The sequence below is a fragment of the Anguilla anguilla genome, chromosome 4 (genome assembly GCF_013347855.1).
Source record: "Anguilla anguilla isolate fAngAng1 chromosome 4, fAngAng1.pri, whole genome shotgun sequence".
Classification (NCBI taxonomy): domain Eukaryota; kingdom Metazoa; phylum Chordata; class Actinopteri; order Anguilliformes; family Anguillidae; genus Anguilla; species Anguilla anguilla.
This window is the reverse complement of record NC_049204.1, coordinates 23,656,421-23,684,356: the sequence shown is the minus strand read 5'-3', so window position 1 is coordinate 23,684,356 and position 27,936 is coordinate 23,656,421. Positions and strand designations below refer to the sequence as shown.

Below are 27,936 nucleotides of genomic sequence, written 5' to 3'. Positions count from 1 at the left end.
TATATAGAAACATTTGTAGCAAAGGTTGAAACAAAGGCAAAAACTGGATTTAACACTGCTGTTTAAGTTGTGGTGAAGAGTTGGAAGGGAAATATTTGCCTGCTTCACTGAGATATGTGCATGCGCTGCCCTGGAGTTCTTCAGCTGCTACTTCCAGTGGGTTAAATTCTTTAGGAAAATTAAACATGGGCCAAACATTTTCCACATACTATTTATAAAACAATAATGTATGCCTACATATCTGTAAACAAAGTAAATTAATCTTTCTAAAATTCTCAGAAAGCTGGTTAATTATGAAAATCCACCAAATGACAATGAGTACTCCATACTTCTATTTCGTGTATCCCGCGTCAACCGCTGAATGGCATGATCAAAGACTGGTCATAATGTAAACCGCGCCATCTGGTGGTTTTTTTGGTGCCTAAAAAGAAAGGCCAACTTCTATGACCCACATTTGAAATTGCATGTGACCTCTAGGACAATATGTTTTGAGAAAATATTTTGATGGAAATGGGTTTTTTGTTATTAATAATAATAATAATAATAATAATAATATTATGGTTAAAAAACTGAATTTTGAACGGAGAGAAAAAATAACCAAGGATTACCAAGCAAGTGACTTCAAGAAAGAAAATTTACTTCATTGGCAAGTTGAATGAGAGCCAAAAAAAACAGCAATTACATTTCTGACGTCCGAATGTTCATATGGTTGGTAATAACTGGCCTCGAAATTTCAAGCTTGTTTTTGTTTTCCCCTCTAAGCACATGAATTCATAACTGCCAGACTCCAGTACTCCCAGGGTAGAAGTAGCGCGCATGTCCAGCGCACTGGATTGTGGGTTCAAGTAAGGAAGTAAAATGGCGGATCTTGCAAACGAAGGTAAGGAGCTGCGCAGGGTGGAAGGAAAACAAATCAAATGAATGGACAACTAAAGTGAAAATTGATGCTTTAAAGTAGCAGATAGCTATAAAGGACAATGCAGGGGACCTGGGGTTGTGCATACAGCTCAACCCCAGTGTGGTCAGATAACGAAGAGCGAACATTCTGCTAACGTTAACATCGCTTCCCGGCCTTTCTAATAATCTCCAGAGTAGAGAGGGGAGGAGGGGGAGCGGAGCCAAATCAGAGGGCACAGTCGCACAGTCGGAGGGCTTTTAAAGCGAGAATCCGGCCATTTGTATTTACATGAACTGTACAGTTTGGCCTGACACTCGTGTTTTTTCTTTTGACTCTTAGACCTATTTATAGAACTTGTATATAGAACGCTGGTGCGTTAGTCAGAAATTTTACATCGTAAACTACCCGTCCAGCTAGCTAATATAGCTAGTTAACGGCATTATTGTGGGACATGTCACGAAGTGACTAGGTAAGGTTTGCTAAGTTAGCTGCTGTCTGTCAGCAACTGCGTCCCCTGACGTAACCTTGGGTACTCATACTATGTATGTACAGCCAGCAGATATGTAGCTGTGTTACTTAGCTAGCCAGATCGCTCACTCGGATAGAACAAGCGATAGACAATGACATGTAAGCTTGTTAGGTAGGTAGCCTGTCAGCTAAGTTGGTCGCTTAACGAGACGACAGCGGCTAAACGAAAGCGTGCTTTGCTCTCCACCAGTCAATGGGGGCGACGTACTGTTCTGCGTGACAATAAGCAACATTAGCTATGCTCCAACGTTAAGCCGCGAGGCGGGGAGATTTCCCTCACGTCTCTTCAGTCATGGGCGCGTCGCTGATAGACAGCACCAGCTTATAATAGCCACAGCACGAATGTGTGCATATAATTTGACTGTTATTTGGTATCTATATAGTTAACTGACTATCTGAAAAAGTTTGCAGTCAGTCTTTCAAACTGCAGACCGCCCACTTCACATTTGAGTTCCTGAAACATGTAAATTTATTCTTGGGAGTCGTGGTTGAAAAGGACGATCAAATGTGCAGGTGTCGATGAAATTCCAATAATGAAAAGAATGCTCCATCATTTTTGAAGGGTGTTCCCTACTCCTGATCGTGGGGGACGTTTGTATCTGTAGCCCTCTTATTCCAACAAATGTGCTGTCAGTGGCGTAATTTTTAAAAAAACTGGTTTGTTAAAAAAATAATAATAATTTTAATTGCATTATTTATTTTTTTTCAAGTTTATCTCAAACTGAGGTTTAACAGTTCAGTTCATTATAGTAAAGCAATTCCAAATAAAGTAACAATATGTCATTTAAAGTCCTATTTAATTCCTAAGTGAAAACATTTATACATAATGCAGTGCTTCAGCCTATAAGTATACATACTGCTTACATAGTTTTATGTTATTATTATAAATATAAGATTTCTTTAGGACTTTTGGGACTTCATGCAAATCACACCTACAGACCAGTGTTTCTTTTATGCATCAGTAAAACCAAATTAAAAAAAAAAAACAAAAAAAAAAAAAACTAGCTGCACAATGATACGCCTGGCCTTGTGTTATTAACCCTTGTGTTTTGTTTACTTATTAGCACCTGTGAATCTGTTTGCCTGTTGGCAAATATACCCAAGATATTGTTATGATTTTAAAGCAATTCATAAATTTCAGGGCACCATGATGTTTGAGAAATATTAATGTTGTTAATCCAATGATTAGTACTTTGTTGCCTATCCTTTGAATGCTATGCTATGACTACTTGAATTCTGTGACTCATAGACATCCCTAGGTGCTGAGTTTTCTAGTGATGCTCTGCCAGGCCTGTACTGCAGCCATCTTCAGCTCCTGCTTCCTTTAGGGGCTAGCTGCCTTAAGTTTTCTCTTCAGTACATGAGCATGTTCAGTTGGATTCTGATCGGGTGAATGACTTGGCCAGTCAAAACCTTTTCCGGTTTTTGGCTTTTGAAAAATGACTTTGTTGCCTTAGCAGTAGCTAAACATTGCTTTAGCGCTGTTTGAGATCATTGTCTTTCTGTAGGTTTGTGGGCATTTGGATGAACTTGAGCAGATACGATGCCATCAGCAGTTACATGTTACACCATTAATAAAGACAAGTGAGCCAGTACCTGTCCATACCATAACATCCCCACCACCATATTTCACAGATGGGAGGGGGTGCCTTGGATCTTGGACATTTCCTTTTGGCCTCCACAGTTTGCTCCTCCCATCACTCTGATGCAAGTGAATCTTGGTCTCATCAGAGAACACGACAGGCTCTTTTAGGTACTACTAAGAAAACTGTAACCTGGCCATATTGTTTTTTCTGCTAACTAGTGGCTGCATCTTGCAGCGTAGCCTCTGTAGTAAATCAAGGAACACACATTGTTTGAGAGAACCCTCAATAGTGTTTGCAAGTTGACAATTTGTGATGGTTAACCAATGGATGAAGTGTGCATGAGACCTGAGAATGAATTGTGAATTGCAACTTCTTAGCCAGAAGCTGAGAATCTGTAGATTCCATATTGTATCCAGGTGCATCACAATTAGTGGCTTTGAGATAGCTGGCTTTAATTAAATTATTGATAACGGCAGTTGGCTTCAGTGTCCACTTTGATGTTTTTGAACATGGGACCGTGTATTTGAATTATGAATGCAGCTTGAACAGGGGTGTCCATGGTCAGAAATGCAACACACAGTTTCTTAATGGAGGCCATTTTTTGGACGTTATTTTTGGACTGAAAGCAAAAATAAACGTGGAGTTTCTAAAGCGCTGAGCATCATTGTACTGTATAATATTTTTAAAAATCACATTTTGACTTCAGGAATAAAAATTTATAGTTTGACAATGCATTCCATTCCAGTTTCTAATGGAACATAACATTAGATGAGCCAATGCTACAGCTGTCTCCATGGTTCATATAAACATTTCAGTGATGTTGACACTTCCTAATGCCTGGTAGCCAAGTGTAAATGCTAGTTTGTGACACTTTTAGGCTTTAAGCTTTTACTCCAAACTACTCTTTCTCCTTTGCCCAGTTAAGTTATGTGCTTGTGTCAGTGGTGGGGTGAATGAGTGCATAGTTCCTTGCAAACTGGGTCCACTGCATCATTTGAAGTAACGGTTGCAATATTTTATAGCTGGACCATGGGAAAGAAAGTCCTAACACCCAACACCCAATCATATACACCAAGGAGGAAAGGGGCAGCAGTTTATGACTCTAACACTGACCCAGTAGGAAGTGCCTGCTCAATTTTATAACCACATTAAAATCACTCTGCCTGACCGTGAAGCAGTATCTGTCATTTTAGTTTATGTGGAAGTATAAGCTGTACCTGACTCTGCCCCCTGATCTGGTGTTACAAGCGTTGTGCGATTCCTTGATATAGTGAATTATTTTATCCTTTTTTAAAAATTTATCCGAATACATTAGCTAACTTTGTAAGTTTCCCCAGTTAAGAATCGTTTACATGTCTGAGACTATTTAAGATAGGTGAAGTTGAACTACATTAATAAAGCTGGACAGTAGGTCCCAATACAGCACTTTAGATTCCTGTGTGTTTTACTGTGTTTCTTCTATGCTAGAAACTGCTTTGTTTCTCTCTGGATAAAGTTGAAGTATTTAGCTGGTTTGCAGGGAGTTTGTGCCTTATTGGAGAAAAGTAAAATGCAGAAGTTTTAACATAGTGAGGAAGTTAGTCGCACAGTTACTTAGGATTTGGTTATTACTGTGTTCCATAAATTATTTTTATTCTCAAACCCATGCAGCTCGACAATGTTGTGAAACATCCTAAGGATTTTTATATTGGCCTATTATGGAGTCAAATTATTTAGATTCACAAACCATGGGTTTGTATGCTTTACAAGACACTGTATTCTACCATTCTTCTGGAGGTGGTGTGAATTGAGTCTTGCTACGCTAACATTCAGTTTTAAATATGGAAGATTTTGTACTGCTGTGGAGAAGGTGCTTTCGTTTTGATGGATGCGTCAATATGCTGTGCCCAGTGCCCTTTGGGATAATTCTATTTGTGAATTGCGGCCCACAGAAACTAATTGAAATGATATAATAATGTGGTATAGATGTCCTCATGGTATTTGTCTTTGATTGACTGTTTATAGGGCTGACTTCTTGTCTTGTTCCCCTTTAAAAAGCCAGTTCTCGCCACTTCTGCATTCAGTCATTGCTCCCTTTATTTATAGAAGCTCACTGCAATATGACAGGGAAACATAATCAGAAAAGCACATCATGTCCACACACTGGCTCGTGCAGCAGCTGTCTCTTTCTACTCTACACCGAGTGTTAATTGAGACTTGTGCAACAATAACATGGATGTTAAAACAGTGTGTCAAATAGGCTACTGCTCAGCTGAGCTAGGTGTTTTTATAGGATAGTGCTCAGAAATGGATGGCTATTTACTGTATAAGCGCTCTTAATTTGACTGTTGTCATGGCACTCCGGAGGATACATGGAGGTCTGGAATGATCACAGTTGCTGCCTCGACTGAACATTTATGCGCAAAGTACAAGATTTGCATATCAAGTGTAGCTCTGTGAATATGTAAGTGTTAAGTTGAGGTGCTGCGTCTCAAGTTAGAGGGCCTAATGAACAACTGAAGCTCTTGACTACAGTGCATAACTGTAAATAATGATTTACTTCTGCAAATACAAGCAGTGGTAAAATGGAGCCTGTGCATGTGTGTGCAATACAGAGCCAGGTATTTTGTATTTGTATCTTTTCTAGTTTTTGTCTGTCACCTGCAGCACTGGCACAGTGTCTGTTTTCCGTTTAAAAAAAACTTGGCCAGACATTTGCATTTTGTGGTCTTACGCCTTTAGGCCACGAGAGCGATGGCGAGCCATTACTGAGGGCCCCGCGCTCGTCTCCTGTCGCCGAGCAGCAGGCCTTAACACCACTGCATATTAAAGTGTTGGTTCGCTGTCTGCTTTCTTTGGACTCATCAGCATGTATTGTGCTGACTGCACTGTACGCCAGGAGGGAGAAAAGTGGCTGACATTCAGGAAATGAATTGACTCTGTGAATTGGAGGAGGCAGCAAACATGGGCCCAATATTAAACAATAAAAAAATGTCTTGGATATTACTTGTAACATTGAGACATTCTTACCTCAGCATTTGAATGCAAGTGATGGAGTTGCCTGAATTGGAAGGAAAGTTACTCCTGTTTAAACAGTAATACCATTGCGTTTGTATTTTTCGAATTTTATTTTATAAAATGTTTTTAGAGCTACAGTTAAGTTCCGTTACTGGGTGCCGCTGTGACACTTGAATGATGCAATGGTAGTTCAAGTAGAGAAACTCACTGGTGTGAGGTAACAATGTTAGTTTCTGTTTCATGCCATGTTTGAACTCGTTGTGTAGGATCTCATGTTTATTTTTGATATTGTCCAACTTCAGCCTACCCACTCTGTCCGGAGTGTGAACTCTTCAATATATAAGAGTTTGGTGGGCAATGTTGCAAATGCTGCAGACCTTGTTTTGTTTAGTGTGTGGAAATGCCAGGTTTTCAGTTCCTTGTTAGTGGTTCAGCCTTTTCAAATTCAATGCTCTGAAAGGTTAAAATATACACATTGTGAACAAGCTAGCTTGCATAGTGCTCTGTGAGAATGTTACAACTGTGCAGCCTATATGAAATATATCCTTCATTTTTTGCACCCTTCCCAAATTTGTGGCTTGTTTTGTTCTACTTAATTTGCCATACAAGACTAGTTATGGCTCTGCTTATGACCAAAATGGAATATTAAAGTTTGACTAACATGTTTAGAGTAAAAAAATGTATGAGTTTTAATGCAAGCCATGAAATTCACTCTGCTAGTCTCGGCTTATCCACTTCACTCCAGAAGGTATATTTTGACAGAATATTTTTGAATCACACGTTCGCCACAGATGGCCTAATACCTTTATAGTGCAAGAAGAATAGGCATTTATGTACATATATGTGTGTATGTATAAATAATGTTTGGGACAAAGACATTTTATATTGATTTGGCTCTGTACTGTACAATTTTTGATTTGTAATCAAACATTTCACATGTGGTTGTAGTCCCCCGAATTTCAGGGTGTAATGGCTTCTTTTCTGGGACTTATGGGAAAAAATATGCTTCATCCGCACGTGCATGAACATCCTAACGCCCCCTCCTTCCCACGCTTACGCACACAAGCACACACGCGCCTGTACGCACACATGTACATACATGCGCACAGCGCACACACTTGACCACGCACACACCCTCGCCCACGTTCCTGTCCATACATTTTCAAATACTGTGCTGGTATATGCCAGCATCACCAAGAAGTGGGCAGACTTGCAAATGCATACTCATCCATACATCGGTCAAGTGGATAATTTAATTCTCAAAAGTTGCGTGATGGTGAAACAGTAATTAAGTCATTATTTAATGAAAGTAAGCAAAGAAACTGCTAAAAGAAATATAAAAGTAAAACCGTAGACAATATGAGCTCCTTTGGAGGATAATGGTGTGTGTCAAAACATGCTTTGTCTATTTTCTTTGATCGTGCTACTATGTTATAACCAAAAGGGCGGTTCATTCTGAAGTATAACTAACATCGTCTTAACATCACAAAAAGCATGTAATTCCAAATTTATCTTCAACAGCTATCATCTCCTGAAAATAATGCTATTTAATTAAAACACATTATGTATTAGTATAGAATTTTAATCTGTGTTTTTATGAATTTTTTGTATTACGCTCTTTCAGATTACATTTATGGCAGAAATGTACATGGGTTATTTCTGTGATTCAGTGGTCGATGATGTAATAGATACAGCAGCAGCATAGTGCACAATAACCTTCACACATCATATATCTGGCATAAGTTCAAACTGATATATCAGGTATAAATGGTATATTTCCCTCCCCTAGGTAGCAATAATCATCATACTTTTTCTACAGATTTTATAATGTTGTAGTTATAAGCTAAACCAATACAGAGGCAATTTGGTTTTTGCATGCTTATGTCAGGTGCCGCTTATACAGAGCGAGTTAGCTCTAGGGGGATACGACTCAGCCTTTGTTTACACTGTAGAGTGCAAACGGAATCAGCCTAGCAGTCACCCAAACGCGAAATACCATTTTTAGTCCGTGATTTGTACATTGAGACGTGGAATTCTTTTACTGTTTTCTTTGTTTTAATTTCCCTCCAATGGCAATGGCCGCTGCCTTGCTTCTCGCGTCCCTGAGGGCTGCAGCCAGACAGGCGTACTCTGTGCCGGTGCGTTTCCTTCTGGGTGGGCGGCACCGTTAAGGGAAGGCCCAAAGGCCAAGTCTGAATGTTTACATGTGCGCTACCGTAATAGTTCAGCTCAAAATCTCATTTGTTCTGCTTACTGCCTGGAAACTGCATTGGAAATTTGACTAGACAAATTGTGTTCTTCAAAACTCTGTGACTGATAATGTGGTTCTTGACCCTTATAGGTGTTTATTCATTAAAATGTATACAGGTTTCGTCTAGTTGTTATTCTGGTTGTGGATAATGTAATGTAGGCTAAATGGATAGTTTGTGATAGGCTGTACCTGGTATGGTACCTAATTAAGGAACTGAAATTTACACGGGTGTGGCACAGACTTATGGGCATGCATACCCTACCCTAACATCATCATACAAGCACAACTTTCTCATTTACTCGTTTATTGTTTTTCAATTGTGTTTTATTTAAAGTAATAATCTCGAAGATTTTCATTAAAATAAATGTCTGTTAAGTCACTATCTATCGCCGAATTAGGTAACACAATGGTGATTGAGCCTATTATTGTATTCATTTATATTATTATTATTATTATAATTTATGATTAAAGTACTGGGTGTCTGTGGCGACATTCCCGGGGAAAAATCACAAGTGGCGCACAGTTAGTGACGCATTTTCCATCACCCATCAGTGGTTGGTCTGCCAGAGAGGGTAGGCGGAGCTAACAACAGGCTCGCTCTTCAACTCACTTGTGTTTGAGAGGCTTACTGTTTTTTCTGGTGTCTTCTAGCATTACAATAACAGAGGGGGGGGGGGGGGTTATGGAACCCTAAAAAGTTTTTGTGTAACATGAGAGGTCATATTATTTGTAATATTACATTACATTTATTTGGCAGACGCTTTTATCCAAAGCGACGTACAAAAAGTGCATTTCATGGTCATAGACAACTGCTAAACACAGTTTCAGTAAGGTACAATACTTATTTTGTACAAGAACACAGTTTAGTTCACACAGTGAACACTATTCAGACCTAACCTCTGCAAAGCCAACTAGGCAGAAGAATAAGCTACAGTATTAGGACAAATACAAATTACCAAAAAGTGCTGGGATGGGGCAACATGTAACAAGTGTCATAAAGAAAAAAAAAGGGGGGGGGGGGGGGAGATTTAGAGTGAGATATACAGCGTGGTGGTGGTTAGTCTAGGTATAGTCTGAAGAGATGAGTCTTCAGGCCACGGCGGAAGATGGGTAGTGAGGGGGAGGTTCGGAGAGGGACGGGGAGTTCGTTCCACCACTGGGGAGCTAGGGTGGAGAAGCTCTGTGATCCCTTTGGGCGGGTGGGAGGGGTTACAAGGCGCCCTGCTGCAGAGCGGAGTGGTCGAGCAGGCACATAGAATCGAGTCATGTCCTGCAAGTAGATGGGGGCTGTCCTGTTGGCAGCAGTGTAGGCAAGGGTCAGGGCTTTGAACCGGATCCTGGCAGCGACCGGTAGCCAGTGGAGTGATCGCAGCAGAGGAGTGACGTGGGAGAATTTGGGAAGGTTGTAGATGAGTCGGGCAGCGGCGTTCTGAATCATCTGTAGTGGCTGTATGGCACAAGCTGGCAGGCTTGCAAGGAGAGAGTTGCAGTAATCAAGGCGAGAGGTCGCCGTAGCCTGGACGAGCAGCTGGGTGGAGTGCGTCAGGTATGGTCGAATCCTTCTGATGTTGTACAGAAGGAATCTGCAGGACCATGATGTTGCCTTGATGTGCTCCTTGAGGTCCAGTTGGTCATCTAGGACCACCCCCAAGCTCTTGGCAGAGTGAGAGGCAGTCACTGTGGTGCCACCAACCGTGATTGAGAGCTCACGACGTAAGGAGGTCTTGCACAGGAAGAAGAGCAGCTCAGTTTTGTTGAGGTTGAGCTTCAGATGGTGGCTGGCCATCCAGGTGGAGATGTCAGCCAGGCAGGAAGATATCTTATCATTGACCTGTGTGGCCGAGGTGGGGAAAGAGAAGAAGAGTTGTGTGTCATCTGCATAACAATGGTAGGAGAAGCCATGTCAATTAATAACTGAACCAAGAGATCTGGTGTATAAGGAGAACAGCAGAGTACCCAGTACAGATCCCTGCGGCACTCCCGTAACAAGGGGATGAGAAGCAGAGGCAGACCCATTCCAGGTGACCTGGTAGGACCTATCTGCAAGATAGGAAGCGAACCAAGACAGGGCAGTCCCGGCGAATTTGTTGATGTAGTTGTCCTATTACATTTGATGACAATGTAACGTTACTAAATTATATAGCTGTTTGCACAGCTAACGCTAGCTACCGGACCATGTCAAGAAAGGCAACATTAGTTCAGACAACGTTGAGCACAGTATCCATCTCTCATATTAGGTAACGTTGCGTTAGCTAGCTAATGTAATTAACACAATCTAATGTAAGCTAACAATTAGAAAAAACACTAGCTAACGCTACCGACCGGTACCGACCTCGCAAACCGTCTCTCGAATGCAATGCTACCTTGTTGCAACGTAGCTAACTAAAGGCCAGTTCAGATCAGGGATTCGCAACGAGACTAGATGCAACTTGCAAAATTCCAAGACGTCTGATTGTAAACGTTCTAAAACTGCACTTGACGATTTGACAAGGTGGGTCTTTTGAGACCCCAGGCAACGGCTTCAGACGCTGTGCAACTAACCAGTTCACACCGCTGCAATTTTCTCTGCAACATTATTAAACCGTTTTTGTGTCGTTGCGAATCATTGATCTGAATGTTACCGTTATTTACATTGCCATCAAGTTCATCAATATATTATAATGATTGGAATAAAGCCGGGGTATAGGTGGAGCAGAGCCGGGTCTGATTTCTGTGTAAAGATGTCAAGCCGGAGAAAACTAAATAAAAGAATACGGCAGTATGGATTAGCGTTGTTATTATTTTATTACGCTTCCTCGTATGTTCCTTCAGCATTGATTCCCTTTTTCGATTAAATCTCCTTTGTTTTTGTTTTATTCTTCTTGTTGCTAATTTAACACCCAGCTCAGCTTTACCCTCGATCAGCTTAGCTAGCAAAACCAGAAACACCAGGGGTAACATTTTGCAAGGCAGTTGTTTCAAAAATATCACACAACAATCATTCACGAGAAAGACTGTTTATTATGCACGAGACACATAATTGCACAAGCTACAGCGAATCCGGCACATTCTTCTCTGCAGTACAAAGATGTTGATACCGGGCACAAGGTGGATAAAGAATGTCTGTGGAAACTGATCATCAATAATTCTACCCCAGTTCTGCTACAACATTTTAACCCGGCTCAGCAGCGTAAAGACAGCTTAAGTTAGCCTTATGTTAGACAATGAATGAGTATGCACATAACGTTACTTTTATAACAACCATTTTTTATTCAGTAAATAGTAGCCTAAGTGCTATAGTTGGCGTGGTCCAGGTGCCAACTGACTAACGTCACACAGGCGACACTGGTTGGATCCAGTTGGATCTATGGGAATTGAGGTCCAAAAACACACCTGCAATTACCGCTTCTCGCCATTGGTACCGCCAAAGAGAACAAAACGGAAATCGAGATAGTAACTTTAAAGCTGTTTTACGGGTTCCATCAGTTGTTTGGCAATCAGGGAAAGTAAATATTTGTCTATTTATGTTGACACTGAATTAAACCGTATTATTGGAAATTTATGTTCCAGGAAATCATAGGAAACTAGTGGCTGTTTATTTAAAGTTTAAATAAAATTAATTTTCGAAACATTGAGCAATTAACATTTTTATAATGTTTTTTTTTTTTACTTACTCATAAACAGAAACATATTTAAAACCCTGCTCACGTGTTATCTTTCATGTTTTCCCACTTTAAGTTGGTTCACAATGTGACTTAATTTGTACAAAAGCCTTTCTGTGTTGCTGTGAAGTGAAAATGAAACCCATGCGCACAATCACTGGTTTTGACTACTCCAGTGAAAACCAATCCTGTTCCTAGAGATCTGCCATCCTGTAGGTTTTCATTTCAATCCTACTTTGGCACACCTAACTTGACTAATTAGCAGCTCAACAAGATCTCTAGCTGTTGAATGAGCCGTGCTATGTAAAAAAAAAGTTGTGTAAGTCGCTCTGGATAAGAGCGTCTGCTAAATGCCTATAATGTAATGTAATGTAATGTGCTGTGTTAGGGTTGGAAGGAAAACCTACAGGGTGGTAGATCTCCAAGAACAGGGTTGGTTACCTCTGGATTACACTGTGACCTTCAGTTTGTTTCATTTAAAAATTGAGGAGTTTTTCCTTTGCATGAATTCACCAGGGTTTATTTTTCCTCTCACAGTACTGGACTGACTTTTTTACGTGCTAGTTTGTTTGTATTATTCACTTTGTAAGTGATGCTTGTTTCTGAAATTGAATGAGACTTGGTAGAGTTTGCAGTTTGGTGTAAGCAGAAAGTGGTTATTGCAGTGTACTAAAGTCACTAAAGGATTTATCTTTTATGATATGTTGCACAGCAGTTATGTTCAGTTAAAGGCTGTGATTTGAATTCAGTAGCCTGTAATTTTCTGAACTATGTACCGCAGTCTCTTGAAATCACAAACTTAGATTCACGATGATTTTAATGAGTATGCACGTTACTGCAGGATTGCTTTAATTCGCCAGTTTTGTTGAGTCCCTTTGGTCTTCCCCATAATCCGGTATGCCTATATACCGTAACCCGTGTAACCGATACGCGATGGCTAATTGGTCACGAGTCGATTTGGGGCGTCGAGTTGCGGTTGGTCTCGAGAAATGCGAACGTTGAAATAGGTGAGCAGACTGTGAAATTATAGAAAGTAAGTCATGCATTTCTTCGTAAGCCGAGCCGTCCACCCGGCCAGCTAAAAATACCTCGGGGCGTTGAATATGGCAGCAGCGGCGTTTCAGTTGGTGCTTCATATCGTACTTTGAATCCGTTAGCTGGGGCGGGCCGACTTTCCCCTTCGCTTCAGGCCGCAGCTGTGGCAGGTAGTATGTAAGCGGGCCGAATATAACTCGCCACAACCTATTGGGGGCACGGTGATTGAGTTTTGGTCTCATGACTTACTCTTATAGCCGCGGGAGTGATTTGTCATCTTACACTGCGGTTCACTAATAGAAGTGCGTACTTAACTCCTGATAGTGGGTTCTGTTTACATGGACACGTGTCTTTTCTTTTTCGGGAGTACGACAGTCACACATTAGGAATGCTTTTATATGTCAATCAAACCAGTTTTATTGGTTGAGTTGGGCCTGCTTTAGTTTAACCCAGCTCTTCGAGAGCAGTGTTTGATGATCCTCCCGGACTTTTAAAAACCATTATACATCATTCACTTGATGAAGAATTGGAGAATGGTTTTGTTTGGAGTGAAAAATAGGCATTCTTCAAATCATTTATTGTTTGCGCGCATGTAGCTATCTCGCGGAGTCAGAGAAGAGCAGAGCGTTTGTGCAGTGAAGGGCTCTGCTTTGTAAAAATTCATTTCTAAAACACACAATCGATGCATTCAGTCAGAGATGCTGTTCGATCAGTTTGGTTTTATTAATGTGTCTGGCTCAACCCAATCATGCAGCTCAGCCTTTTCAAAGCTCTTTGCTTTAGCATTTCTGAAGGTCTTGGCGTGAATGCGTGCCCATTGCTACACAAAGGCGCCAATTAAAAGGAACATTCTTTCCTTGTTCCTTGGCATGACAGGAAAATCAATGCCACATACACACAGGTCAAGCTGAAGAAAACGTGTGTACTGAGTGTGTATTGATTATGACATTCAATTCGAGAGATCCCCATATTGATTTGCAAAACCTATGCAGGTTTTCAGTATTCAGTACACAATCATCTGGGAAACCTATTGATTGACATGGCTAACATGAACTTAGGCTATCCTAAATGAAAAATGCATGCATAATATGTCCTAGTCATCCATATTAGCTGCGAAAAATATGAATCGGTGAGCAGATTTGCACCCTTGTTTTGGCTTTGATCATATAAACAAGACAAGCACACTAACCAGATACAATCTGGACATTTAGGCATGTTTTCATTTTTGGGTATTTTTACCACAGTTAAGAAAAAACAGTCGTTTTTCTTCGAGTCCCTTCTCAACAGTTGTCAGAATTGCACACCCTGTCGTAATTTTGATAATGCTCAAGAGTTGATTCGTATTCTGGTGCTTGGACTTGAGAATGCAACAGCACGTGCTTCGGTTGTATATCTCAACGTTTGTATCCATTGTATGAAATGGTAGCCCCAGGAAATATATACACACTACAGTTTAATGTGAGGGTCAGGCGCATATTGAGTAGAGGTGCTCCTGATTCCTGACTGGATTTTTAATGTTATGGAAAGCACTACACACACACACACACACACACACACAGTGGCATGGCTTGGCATTGAGGGTGTGTGTAACCAGGTTTAAATTTAGAAGGCACAATTCACAGTGGGGACTTGAATAAACATCTAAAGTTCACACTGCATTTTTTCCCTTTTTTGTTTTTAGAGAAACCTGCCATAGCACCACCAGTATTTGTGTTCCAGAAGGATAAAGCACAGAAGGTTAGTCAAGTATATCAATACAGTTCAGTTTTTATTCTTTTCCTTGTTGGAAAATGCATAATGCCCCCAAGTAGAAGTGGCAAGATTAGAAAAATCTATTGCCTGAGATGAGCTGAAAATCTTACACACTACAGAACATAATCCCTGATTCCCCTTTTTCTCACTGACTGCTTTTCATTTCAGAGATCAGCTGGTGGATCCAGTGCAGAAGATGGGGAAGGTGAGTGACGTCCTGGTTTTGCTCTGTAGTAGCAGCTGAATACTGTCAAAGTGTACAGTATTTATGTGGTGTGTTTAGATGGTGTTAATTAAACTAGTTGCTGTTGTTTCTTTCAGATTCAGACAAAGACGATGATGATTACTGTCCTGCTGTGAAAAGAGAAAGAACATCATCTTTAACGCAATTCCCACCTTCTCATTCTGGTAAGAGTTTGCCTCAAATTCTGTGCACCTGAAAGTGCACCACATTCTGTACACCTGAAAGTGCACCACATTCTGTGCACCTGAAAGTGCACCACATTCTGTACACCTGAAAGTGCACCACATTCTGTGCACCTGAAAGTGCACCACATTCTGTACACTTGAAAGTGCACCACATTCTGTGCACCTGAAAGTGCACCACATTCTGTACACCTGAAAGTGCACCACATTCTGTACACCTGAAAGTGCACCGCATTCTGTACACCTGAAAGTGCACCGCATTCTGTACACCTGAAAGTGCACCACATTCTGTACACCTGAAAGTGCACCGCATTCTGTACACCTGAAAGTGTACCTCAGTCTGTCCACCTGAAAGTGCACCTCAGTCTGTAAACCAAGTAAGTTGAAGACTGTGAACTACTCAGTTTTAGAATGCAGTCTGTGTATTTCACCACCCAGATTGAATGACTCAATGTGTCCTCCCTGGCATGTATGTTGGGGATTCTCTGGTTTGATATTCAACGTCTGATTCACTTACACTATGTCTGATGATCAACGCATTAAGTAAACTAAGATCATTCAGCCTTCAGTGAGCTTTTTGCCTCAGAATGTAAAGATGTGTAGTGGCCAGCGTGTTGGAGGAATGGTGTCCAGCACAGTGCAGCAGCCTTAATGCCATTAACGTCCAAAGAAAATAACATGCTTTTCCTGCTCTTCACTTTCTTTGTTCATTCACAGTGTCAAAGAATAATGTGTTCATGCCCTCCAATTTCTGCCAGTCTCCAACTGGAAACTCTGACTCAGAACCAGGTGAGGCCATTGGAGGATTTTCGGACTTGTATTCAGGAGCTCCTGCACGACCCACACATTTTCTGTATGCGCGTGTGTAGTAGTATATGGTGTAATATTGTATATATTATGTGGGTATATGGTAGTGTTTTCTCTTTTTGCTACATGGCTTGTGAGAAATGGTCCAGTGGGATGTGTTTGTGTGTCTTAGCACTGCAGTGGGAGGTCTACTGTGCATTAATGCAGCATGTCATAAAGATCAGCTGCACTTGAAGCCTGAGGAAGCTCGATCTGACAGACCGTCCTTGCAGAGCTTGAATGATTTCCTAATAACTGTGCTGTGAAACGGCAACTGAGTTAGACATGCATGGTTTATTGTCCCTGAATACAGTCTGTATTATCCGCTGCATAATTGCCTTTTGGTCAAATTGTTACTCATTAAACCCATTTTCTTCCATAGTGTTAATTATGTCCCTGTGCATAGTCACTATTTTGTTGCTAAGGAAACCTTCACAATATTCTTTGAATATAAGGCAGTCTTACCAAAATGTTTCATTTTGTGTTTCATGCTTTTGTGCCTTAGACATTTTTTGGTGGCCACCATACTCATAATGATGTGTGTGGAAACAAAAAGGTAACCGGCCATCCGTAAATCAAGATCAAGGACACATGCATATGTCGCTTCAGAGTGAATGTTGGTCTAAAAGTGATCTTTGCTTTGAATGTCCCTTTCAAAGGAAAAACCCCTGTCTGTGAGGTTTTGCACTGTTCATGATGTCATATCTTCATGTTGTGGAGTGAAGTTGTGCTGTCATTAATCTGATCGCCTGTACCGTGCTTGTCCTCATCTCTCAACAGAGGAAAAGACAGTTGGATTTCGGCTGAAGCCGCCAACCTTGATCCACGGACAGGCGCCAAGCGCAGGTCTGTATCGATGCCTGTATCGTGTTGTGTTTATGGTGGGGTCCAGTGGTAGATTGCGCTGGTAGTGCTAACAGGCGTGCCGTTGTTTGTCTGGGACTTTCTGCTGAGTGTAAGTGTTCAGTAGTGAAAAACCACGACCAGAGGTCACGAAACATAACCCGGCTGAAAGGAAAAGGAGTAAGGGCCATTTTAAAACAAAATGTATCCAAGTTTTGAATTCACGTTTTAATCAGTGACACAAATGAAATGCAATCCAGACGATCCTATCTGCATAATGTATTTTGCATATGTTGTCACAAACTTAATTTTGAAAATGACATTATGGCAAACGTACACTCAGCTTTGGAATTATGCAAACCGCTATTATATTAAATCGCTAAACCATTGGAATGGCAACAGATCACTAGAACCTTGTGTTGAATATGTAAAATATCCTTCGTGGCACACAAAAACCGTCTGGGTCAATTATAAAACCATAAACTAAAACTTGAAACGATATCAAGTACTTCAGAGAGTGAGCTGTCCATTTTGGCGAAGAAATGCTAGTTGACTTGCGGAAATCTTATCCTGCGTATTTGAATTCTTTCCCCTGGCTCTGCCCGTATTGCTTCTGACAGCGGTGAAGCCGCACCCCAGCCGCAGCGAAAATGATCTCCGAGGCTGGGGCGTTCGCTTCGGCGGGGCTGAGGAGAGCCTGCCGCTGCATTTCCATAAAAACGCAAACTCTCCTCAACTATCTTTTTTTATTGAATTCCCCCCACCCCCACTCTGGGCCCATTGTTTCCATATCTGATCCTGACTGACGAAGTCTAGCGCCTAGATAATAAGGGTGCTAGGTTATGGGAGCAGTCTCCATGTGCCAGGGCTGCTGGTGGCACTGGAATCCATGTTCTTTTTCGCGTCCAGGCTAACGGCGGGTTGCTTGTTTTTTTTAGGCGTCCCCAGCCAGAAGCCCAAGGAGCAGCAGCGTAGCGTGCTCCGCCCGGCGCTGCTCCAGGCCCCGGCCCCCAAGCCTTTCGCCCAGTCCAGTGAGTACGGGCTCTGACTGCAGCCAAAGGTTCCCGTGCGTTACTCGCACCTGCTTAAGAGGGGCGGGCGCTGTTTGTGACATTGCCTGCGTGAATTTAAGGCCTGAATTCCTTCTGTTCTTTTGCTTGAGTGTAACTGGCAGAGGGGGCTCACTGCTGATTGAGGTTCAATGCGCAATAATGCGCGTAGGATGAAATTGAACCTCTGGGGAAGCGCTGAATAGATTTTCCATTGAAATTCCGTCTGTCCGGAATAATTACAGATTCCAGCAGCGGGACGAATGGCGTGAATAAGTCATTGGACAGCACCGCAGAGGAGCAGCAGGCCTCTCGGAATAGCACGGAGAAGTCCGACGGCGTCGTGGAGGAGACGGTCAACTCGCCGGTGAGCACTGACAATTTCACGGCTTGCTGCGCAGTGCCGTTACCAAGCAAGGCAACAAACTGCTTTTAGGCTGTTTTATTTGGACCCGTATGCTCAAGAGGGCTTGTTTGCTAATCTAGGTGGGTGAGGAGAACGTCAAGCAATGTCATGCACTCCATGTTAATGAGTGCATGTCTATGACCATGTAAACGCCAATATCGAGCTATATATAATTTGGGCCTGAGGAGTAGCAGAGCCAGAGGCTGTCTTAGTATTAGTAGAAATGAGTACAGTACTGAGAGACCAATGGCTACCATCTTTAACATTGGCTAAGTGGCTAGCGAGCCATTCCTTGATGGCAGTAGCTACTTGTGTATAGAAAGATTAAAGCTATATTGACAAACACACAGTCAACATTTTTCCTGCAAGATTGCCAGCTGTAACTCAAGCTTTCGCCAGCTAGCCACCAGCTACATGGAAGCCAACTGAAAAACGAAATTCGAAATTGGCTGAAAATCTACCACATTAGATCTGTGTAGTTGACCACAAAGCATGATACAGTAGCTAGTTATCAAAGTATAATTCAAATGCAGCGCTGCTCACTAATTTGTGAGCAGAGGGAAAAAAACATTTTTGGCTGTTTGGCCTGCTCCTGCCGTTAGTAGAACAGTTGGCTTCAATGAAATGTGTAACATCTGTAGTTTCACCGGCGTTCTGTTGACAGAATTATAATATCACTTTGAGTGTGCCATGAACGAAAGGTTCAGGCCTATGTGCTTCTTTTGCTTTCGCGGATTTGGGAGCCCGCTTGTGACCTCCAGGCGACAAATGTGACTTTTTTTCTTATTTTACAATTTCAGTTTTTCAAGAGTGATAATCCTCATTTTTCAGACGAGAGCGAAACGCAGTGCTAGCCGCTGGTCCTGACCGCTCCGTCTTATCGTTTCCCAGGCGAACGCTGATCTGGAGGCTGGCCTGGCCAGCGCGAGGGACGAGGACAGGGACCCGAAGACCACACCCGCTGCGGCTTCCTTCGTGTTCGGCCAGAATATCAAAGACAGAGCAAAGGTTCCCTCTATAACGCACTTTATTTGTGGGCTAGTCAAGTTATGAAGAAATATGCATGTTGTCCGTTTGATTTAGCAGTGTAGGCTACTGTGCCATGGTACTTGGATAGTGTACCTTAGTCATCTTGAGGGAATTAGTTTTGTCATTGCAATCAAACACGGGGGGAAGTGGATGAACTGCAGACTGATGTCAGCTGTTCTGTTTGTGCTGCTGACCTGGTGTTTGAACTCCAGTTCCTCTTGCTCTATATATTTTTATATTCTTAATGAGGAAGTGTCTTTTTATCAGCCAGCCCCATTTTTCCAAACTTCATGATTCAAATTAAACTGCAGAAATATAAATTATGAAACGATATAAATATATTCGGAAGTTGTAGCAGACTTAATTATGACGTTCTTTTTTAACTGTAGGTGGAAGAAAGCAGTCCCCCTTTGGAAGCAAAAGAGGGTGGCTCTCCATCATCAAAGTCTCAGTCAGGGGAAACTAATTATTTCCTGCAGTATATCAGCACCCCCAGGTAATGCTGCTCCACAGTTTTATTAAAGGTAGATTATGGCTCGGAAGCTGAATCACTGGTCTGAACGTCTCTCCGTTTCATTTTCAGTTCACAGAAACCCGCTAACAATGTGGAAACTGGGGCAAAGTTTGTTTTCGGACAGAATATGTCTGACCGCGTCCTGGTGAGTCTCGCATTAAAATATTTCCTCAGTTTTTACTTAAAAAAGGGATATTGGGATATGTTTTTATTGGATTAGGTATGAATGCTGTTTTAAACCACACCTTAGATCGAATTCAAATGAAGGTTGAAGTCAACATTTGTCTTCCTCAGTTTTACAATGGGTAACCGTGGTATATCGATATGTCAGTTGACACTTAACTGCTCAGAGTCGACAGGTTTTTTCGACCGGAACTCTGTGCAGACTTACACGGCCGTGCCGCTGGACCGCCCACTTCCCCGCCTGCTGTTACCTCTCCCCACCGTTTCGGTTTATTACTCACAGATGAAGTATTGTCCTTAACATGCAGCGCACCAAAGTACTTACAACATATTTCATGATATTTGATGGATTTGTTGCCAAATCTGGGTACGAAAGAAAATCGGAGAAATCTGCCCAGATGTCTGTGAACGCTGCTGTGGAGGGAACTGCTCTGTCTGAAGCAGATGCACTGAAGGCACTCGATCACAGCCCGTGTGTGGGTGGAGGTCTCTGCGTGTCACATCTGGGCGTTTGTGTGCGTTCCGCTCATGGTTTGGCGGTTCTGCTGGCCAGGCTCCCCTCTAGCTGACAGCCACCTCGTCCGCTTCCTTGCCACCAGCGCACTCTCCGTAGTCCAGGCGTTACCGGGGTCTCATAGCGACCGCGCTGGGGCCTGGAGTTATGGTCTGCCGCTCCGTCAGGTCAGGTCCTTGATTTACCTGACTGCTCGCGCTCACCCAGCGGTGTGTCTCTCCTCCAGCTGCACTTTACCCCAGTGCACACGTAATGGGTAAATGAAAGGGCTTATTGTGGGGGACGGGTGTTTGTTTCTCTAGGGATTGGAAGGGAGGTGCAGCGGTGTGGGGGAGATGTACTGCACTCATGATGGAATGAGTTGGATGACAGGCTTACTGATGGATTTCTATTTCCAGTATTTTGTAATACTCCAAAAATGTTAAAATGACTTAAAATCTGCGCAGGAAGAAATATATTGTCGTGGATAAACATTAGTATGAAACCGCCTGCATTTGGCTTGAATCTGAGCTGAGATAAGAGTAAAATGAATTGCATTATTATTATTATTTTTGTATTACTTTTTTTAATAACCATGTTTCTGCTGTGCAATGAATTGCCATTGGATACAGCGGAGCTATATTAAGGCCTTTATTGATTAATTTGTTTTCAGAGTCCCCCAAAGTGTAGTGAATCACCAGTAGAGGGCAGCAAAGAGGTTCCAGATGTCCCAGCTTCTGAACCTCCTCCACAGGACACTATTCCCGAGAAGGGTAGGTGTGCCCAGACCTCTGAATAATGAGGGCCAGTTCCTGAAGCAGTACACTCAAATCAGTCTATTGTGTAGTGACATTTTGACACTGACAGTGCTGAGGAGCCATGTTTTACTGTACAGAATTAGCTCGTGTCCATTCTCTTCCCTCCCGCTGTGGAGCTGGGTGTTCAGCTTGTGATGGTGACTGGCTGGATTGATGCCTGTGCTTGTAGCTAACAACGTAGCCGAGTCGCTGGAGGAGTCTGCCGCAGCGTACACTAAAGCCACAGCTAAGAGGTGTCTACTGGAGAAAGTGGAGGTGATCACGGGAGAGGAGTCGGAGAGTAATGTTTTACAGGTAAGGAGGATGGTCATCTCAGCCTTCACACACATTATCATTATTGCCTCTGGTTCCTTGTGAGGATATTTCATCTTAATGTCATTTTGAAGTAATAAAAATAAAAAACAGAATTTTATTTATTTATTTATTTATTTATTTATTTATTTATTTATTTATTTATTTATTTATTTATTTATTTATTTATTTATTTATTTATTTATTTATTTATTTATTTATTTATTTATTTATTCATTTATTTTTATTCTTGCGTGTTTCTAACGAGAGAGGAGCTAAATCCGGCCTGTGTCTGTCTCCGTAGATACAGTGCAAATTATTTGTGTTCGACAAGACGTCCCAGTCCTGGGTAGAGCGAGGCAGAGGTCTGCTGAGGCTGAACGACATGGCGTCCACTGACGACGGCACGTTGCAGTCCAGATTAGGTAACGGGTCCTCTGTGTGCGGTCGAGCTGTAAAAATCTGTCCCGTCTGATGGTGCGAAGAGCCGCAGCAGCAATAGCACACGAGCGCTAGCAGCCGAGCGGATCCTGTAACCACCGTTCTCTGTTTTTCTCCGCTGAAGTAATGCGAACCCAGGGCAGCCTGCGCTTGATTCTCAACACTAAGCTATGGGCCCAGATGCAGATCGAGAAGGCCAGCGAGAAGAGCATCCGCATCACCGCCATGGACACGGAGGACCAGGGCGTCAAGGTCTTCCTCATATCGGTATGGCAGCAGGCCAGCAGGTCTGGGGGGTGTTTTTTTTTTCTTCTTCACCACAACAGAGTTATAGAGTGCAAGCATTTCACTCGCTTATGTAAGTCAGTGAAATTTTATGTGTGAACTTGAAAAAAGAAAGAAAGCACCTGTGCAAGTTATTTTCATGTGTCAGGTTTTCCCCATTTTTGATGGGGAAGTTGTAGCTCATTTTATTTCTCAATTTCAGGTATAGCTTCTGTGATCTTGTTTGGTCTATATGAAGTTTTGTCACGAGTCTGAACTCCGATGTGCCGATAACAGTTTTACATTTTTTCTCACTTTCAAGAGGGTAGCACTGAATAGCTTGGCCAAAGCTATTTTTGCTGATGATATCTGATTATCGTGTTTGTTGCTTTTTGGCATCATCTGTAAGGTTCCCTGAAATATTAAAGAGGAAACTGGTTTCATAAATTCAGGTGGAAGTGGATGAGAAAGAATACAAACAGTACATATGTGTTTTGTAAGTGATGGATTTCCTGTATGTCTGTGTAATGTCATCATAGTGATGCGTTAACCTTAAAGTGCCTAATTGTACTGTGTGCCCCTAAACTTTTCAACTTGGGGACACAAGCGGTCCCAAAAAAAGGCAAATGTAGAGCCCTGAAAGGACAATTATATTGTTGAATAAAACATTCTTTTATTATTGGCAATTTTGAATGTGTTTCTGTCATGGGAAAAAATAAAAAAACAGAAAGTGCATATGTAGTGCTCCTCCATTTTGCTGTGTGCTCCTAAATTTTCCATATCAGGAGCACCAGTGCACCTCGGCTGAAAGCTTGCTGTAGAACCCTGGGCAAATCGCGCACGCCCAGGCAGCAGTGTGGTGTCGTGCTGCGGGAAGCGAACCTGTCGCTCAAAGTGCTGGCGCTTGTACCCTCGAGCGAAGGCGCTGAACCTGAGTCACTTCGGTGAAAATATCCCACCGCGTCAATGTCTGTACACGGAAACCTAAATCTGTGGGTGAGGCGCTGTGCTGAATGGCTAACCGTGAGGCGCGCCTGCCCCCCTCAGGCCAGCTCCAAGGACACGGGCCAGCTCTCCGCCGCCCTGCACCACCGCATCCTGGCGCTGCGCAGCCGAGCCGAGCAGGAGACCGAAACCAAGCCCGCCGTCCCCGAGGCCCCGGCGCCCCAGTCCAACGAGGAGGACAGCGACGAGGACGACGTCATGGCCCCGTCGGCCGGCGCCGCCCCCGCCAGCGGTAACTCGCGCCTCCTCGTCTCCGCCGCCCGCCGTCCTCTCAGAGCGCCGGCGCCGGTCTCGCTCCCGGAAGGGCCGAGGTAACGAAGGCCGCGCGCCCTGTCCCCCCCTCTTCTGTCCCTCAGGTACCCCGGAGAGCGGAGAGGCCCAGGTAGCCGGGAGCACATAGCGCCCCCTGTGGCCTTCCTGCCAGGATCGCGCTGCTGAGGCGCTTGGTTCGCCCGAGACCGGCGGCGTTTGGGGTGGGTGCGGAGTTCCACAGAAGATCCCGCGCAGGAGTCCGTCACTCGCGTCTGCAGCTCATTTTCCTCTGCATTCAAAGTAAACCCGAGGTGGTTATTATTTTTTATTTTCCTTAATTTTTTTTTGTTTGTTTTTCGTTTTGTTTTTGTTTTTTAAACTGCAAAATGCAGCGACTTCTTTCCCGCTTTGGTTTGGGACTTGGATGCTCATCATATTGATGAGTGTGGGGGCGTGTGGGAGATTTAAAAAAAAAGAAACCTTTTTTTTTTTTCCTTCTCTGGTTTAAGATTTGAAGACTACAGATTAAAGTACGGGACCTTTGAACTTTTTGTTCACTTCGCAAGAGAACACGCCTCTGGGACGTGCATCCAGCAGGGCTCCCCATTAACATTCTCATCTGGAAGATGCTCATTTGTAAACTCGCCTCTTTTCTTTGTCATGTAACCAAGTAATTAATCTGTGAACAGTGTCCAAAATACATTTGTTGGTTTCATAATTTTCCAGTAGGCAAGTCATGCTCACCGTAGATTTGAAACCTAGCCGAGCCCCTTCTTTAAATGGACAGATCTCTATTGATTTTTCTTTTGACTAAATAATTCAAGATTCAGTACTTGTAAAGACTGAAACACACACCATTCTGTGGTGGGTCTATGCACAGAGGATTGATATGAAATCGTATAAATTACACAGTACATGACTATCTGAATGGGAAAGGCTCATGTATCCAGCAACTGAGCAGATTATTATTATTATTATTATTATTATTATTATTATTATTATGTTTTGAATAATTGAACCGTAGTGGATTAATAGTCATTCTATCATTAATGCTTTAATTTTCAGTACCTTTGGGGGTATTTTATGTTTTTTTATTATTAATGGCTGATGCCGTATCATTTGTCTTTCAATAATAATCATACAACTTGGAAGTGTTTTTTTTTCATTTCAGATCGTTTTTTTGCAAGTAACAGTTTATATCCCGAAGTCCTTTTTCCTGTACGTCCTGATATGTCATGTAAATCTTCTCTGAATATATTCCAGTTTACCACAGAATACAGATTTTTTTTCCCTAAAATAAATCTTAAAATCCAGATAAACAGATTTTGATTAAATTGAGAATGTTTTTGTTTGAAATTGTTTAACATTTTATAAATATGTCCATATATATGTGTGTGTGTGTGTGTGTGTGTGTGTGTATATATATATATATATATATATATACACACACACGCACACTGTGTTTTTTCCCCTCATTATAAGGTGTTTGCCTATAGACTATTAGATACTTGCTTTTGAAAGTTTACCTCTTCAAAGTAACACCTTAATTTAAGGTTCCACAGGAATAGTTTTAAAAGAAATGTGCATATCTGGAAACATCAAAGGCTTTGACTCTTCAGGGCTAAATTGAGGTAATACTCAATAGTGGACCTAATTTATTGCAGCAAATTTTATTCATTTTTTAATTCTTTAAGCCAGGATGACAGGCTTCAGTATTGAAGTCTAATGGATTTCGATCATGGGGAGAATGTAAATGTAAAATGAACTGACAAACGGCTTGTGTTAACATCTCTCCTGAACGAGTATGGCACATGAAAGTTTTGAAAGTTGCATAACCTTTGAACAGCCAGTGTTGCCATTTTCCGAAGAGCTATGTATATGTATGTGTATATATATATATATATATATATATATATATATATATATATATATTTTTATATATATATATATATATAGTACACCAGGTGGCGCTATGCATACTGGAGGGTAGTAAAGGGTGAGTTAGTGTATCACATACAGTTTTGTATAAAATGCACATAAAATCTGTGTTTAAAAGAATAGACGAATAAATGGTGAAGGACATTTCTTTAATAAGTGTAGCTGCCCTTATTTTACCTATGATAAAGCCTGTGGGACGAGTGATCTCTAAACTGTTGTATAATAGTGTGCTCCTTTGCTTGCACTACAGCAAGCCTTTGATGTTAAAATATGTATTTTTAACAAAAAAATATAAAAAACCAAGAAAAAGGAAAAACACAAGTAGAAGTATTGTTGGTAAAATGTATAATTCCCTTAATATGTATATTATTGAACAAACAGCCTTATAGTGTAAATGACTATCCTCATCTTTTTTTATTTTATATTTTTCATTGTCTATAGAATTGTCATCAGCTTTGTGCTCAGATTTGTTTTAAGTATTTTCTCAAATTCTGCTTACAGTTATGTAGCAAGATACATAGGACAATTCCTCTGGTTATAGGGCTCACAAATGAATGTATGAAATTTTTGTCTTGCTAAGGGGGCTGTAATCCTCTAGCACTTTTCCGTTGCTAATATTATGCTTACTTCCCATTAATATGAAAACTAGGTAATGCACATAAGCGGGGGTTCAACATTGATCAAATAGCAAACGAGTCAATGCTGTTGAGGTATTGGATATCCAATTGCCAATGTTTACGTCGCTCTTTGTTTGTGTGTCAGTCATTGGGAATCTGTGGGGACGTGGTTGTTATCCACTTTTGTGTTTATGGTGTTACTGAGGGTTCTGTGGTGTGTCTGCTTTAAATCACAAGGTTCTTGTTCATTGTTCCCACAGCCTGGTGCTATTTTTGTTGTTCCTCTTTGGCGGCGTGACCGTTTCTCACCTTTTCAAGTTGACGCTGATCATTTTTACACATATTCAGACCAACTATTTCATGGTGAAAACTAGTGAGCTTTTTAGTGGAGAATTGTACAGATTTTATGAAATATGGGGTTCTCTTTCTCTGGGAAGCCTTTAGCTGCTCTTGTACAATGGCATCTGTTTAAAGTAATCGGTGAGACTGGAATTTTTTAACATTTCAGTAATTTTTTTGCAACTTACCATTTTTGCTTCAAAATGTAGCCATGAACTTCTAGGATAAATAACATTTTTGCAACTGATTTTCTTCATACAGAACTGAGTCATGGTCCATCTTTGGTAATCTAATGAAGTGAAAAGCAATATGTCATCGCTTCAGTATTTTTATAGGTGTGCTCAGATTATGCAAGGAATAAAGGTTATACTGAACGTCTAAGGAATGTTCTACTTGATATTCTCTCTGTGCCTCATTTTCTCAGGATAGTTTTTGGTTTGAGTTTGAGCTTTGTTGAGGCGCATTAAGTGTTTTGGGTGAGTTGTCATGGTATATATATTTTTTTTACCTGATTGTTGGGTATGTCTTTAATCTCTGCAATTAGGAGTTGATAATGAGCACGTGTTATGAAGTTAAAGTCTACAGACATCTGTCTGCCAGTTCAGCCATAGCTTGTTCACTTGTGTGTAACACAGATAAAAAATCTCGGAAAGGCAGTGTGCGCTGAGCACCAATAGCAACTGGTTGTGAGAAGATAGTTGTGCGATGGTTGTCAAATTTTTTACGAAAATGTTCAACCACAATAAACGTAAGACCGTTCTCTTTGACTTTATCTTCTAATTTTCTATGAGGGTGAACTGGGCAGCGGAGATGTTGTAAAACTGGGTTTGTAAAGTGGTGTCAGTTCCTTTCTTTTCATTCTTTGGGGTGTCATTGGGCCCGCCAGTGGATAAACCCAGCTCTCCGCTGGCCCTCTGCAGTGTGGATTTGGTATGTTTCTGAAGGTCTGTGGGTCAGTTTTGCCCTGTAGGCGTGGAAGAAGGTTTGGTTAGAACACTGAGGGACCAAGGGAACAGAGCAGTTGCTCTCTCGTGAGCTTAAATAGAGCGAGAATCTGGGCTTAAATAATTGACTGGGCTGGAAAGCCCCAGCAGCTGATGGCTTTCGGGGTTTGAGGTTCACCCATGTACAGCAGGACTACTTGCTTCCTCTTTAATTGTATGTGGAAGATTATCAGGTATCATAGTATAAGGAAACCCTGTAGATTTGTTACTTCATTTTCTTTTGCAAAAATCCATACAACCTTTTTGGATAAAAGAGATTTCCACTGTTGGCCACTTTAATCAAAATTCATTTTTGAGCCCTCTTGTTTTGCCAGGTCAAACCAACTCAACACATTACTTTTTGCTTTGAGCTTTAGTAAAAAACAAAAATGGAAAAAAAAAATTAAAATACTAAAATATTCCAATAAAAATACAATTGTGTTTTGAAAAAGTTTATGTAAAATTGTCATATCAAATGTATTTGAGAATAACATTAAAACTTTTAACAGGA

General features: G+C 41.6%; 1 protein-coding gene across 3 annotated transcripts; it reads left to right on the top strand.

Annotated features, from left to right (window-relative positions):
• Positions 1–535: 535 nt before the first annotated feature.
• On the top strand, positions 536–27,936 carry LOC118225100 (ran-binding protein 3-like). Of its 3 annotated transcripts, none has more exons than XR_004764768.1 (17): positions 536–880; positions 14,618–14,673; positions 14,857–14,893; positions 15,010–15,096; positions 15,832–15,903; positions 16,741–16,806; positions 17,742–17,834; positions 18,098–18,219; positions 19,150–19,266; positions 19,677–19,783; positions 19,871–19,946; positions 21,151–21,250; positions 21,465–21,589; positions 21,891–22,011; positions 22,152–22,294; positions 23,339–23,859; positions 24,058–27,936. XR_004764768.1 is itself a non-coding variant. In XM_035413134.1 (17 exons), exons 1-17 carry the CDS (start codon positions 859–861, stop codon positions 23,694–23,696), a joined length of 1,578 nt encoding a protein of 525 aa, XP_035269025.1. In that variant the 5' UTR covers positions 541–858; the 3' UTR covers positions 23,697–27,936. The 3 variants fall into 3 exon arrangements, 2 of the variants coding, with proteins under 2 accessions (XP_035269024.1, XP_035269025.1); XM_035413134.1 differs by having other exon boundaries at positions 541–880; positions 23,339–23,528; positions 23,653–27,936; XM_035413133.1 differs by having other exon boundaries at positions 23,339–27,936.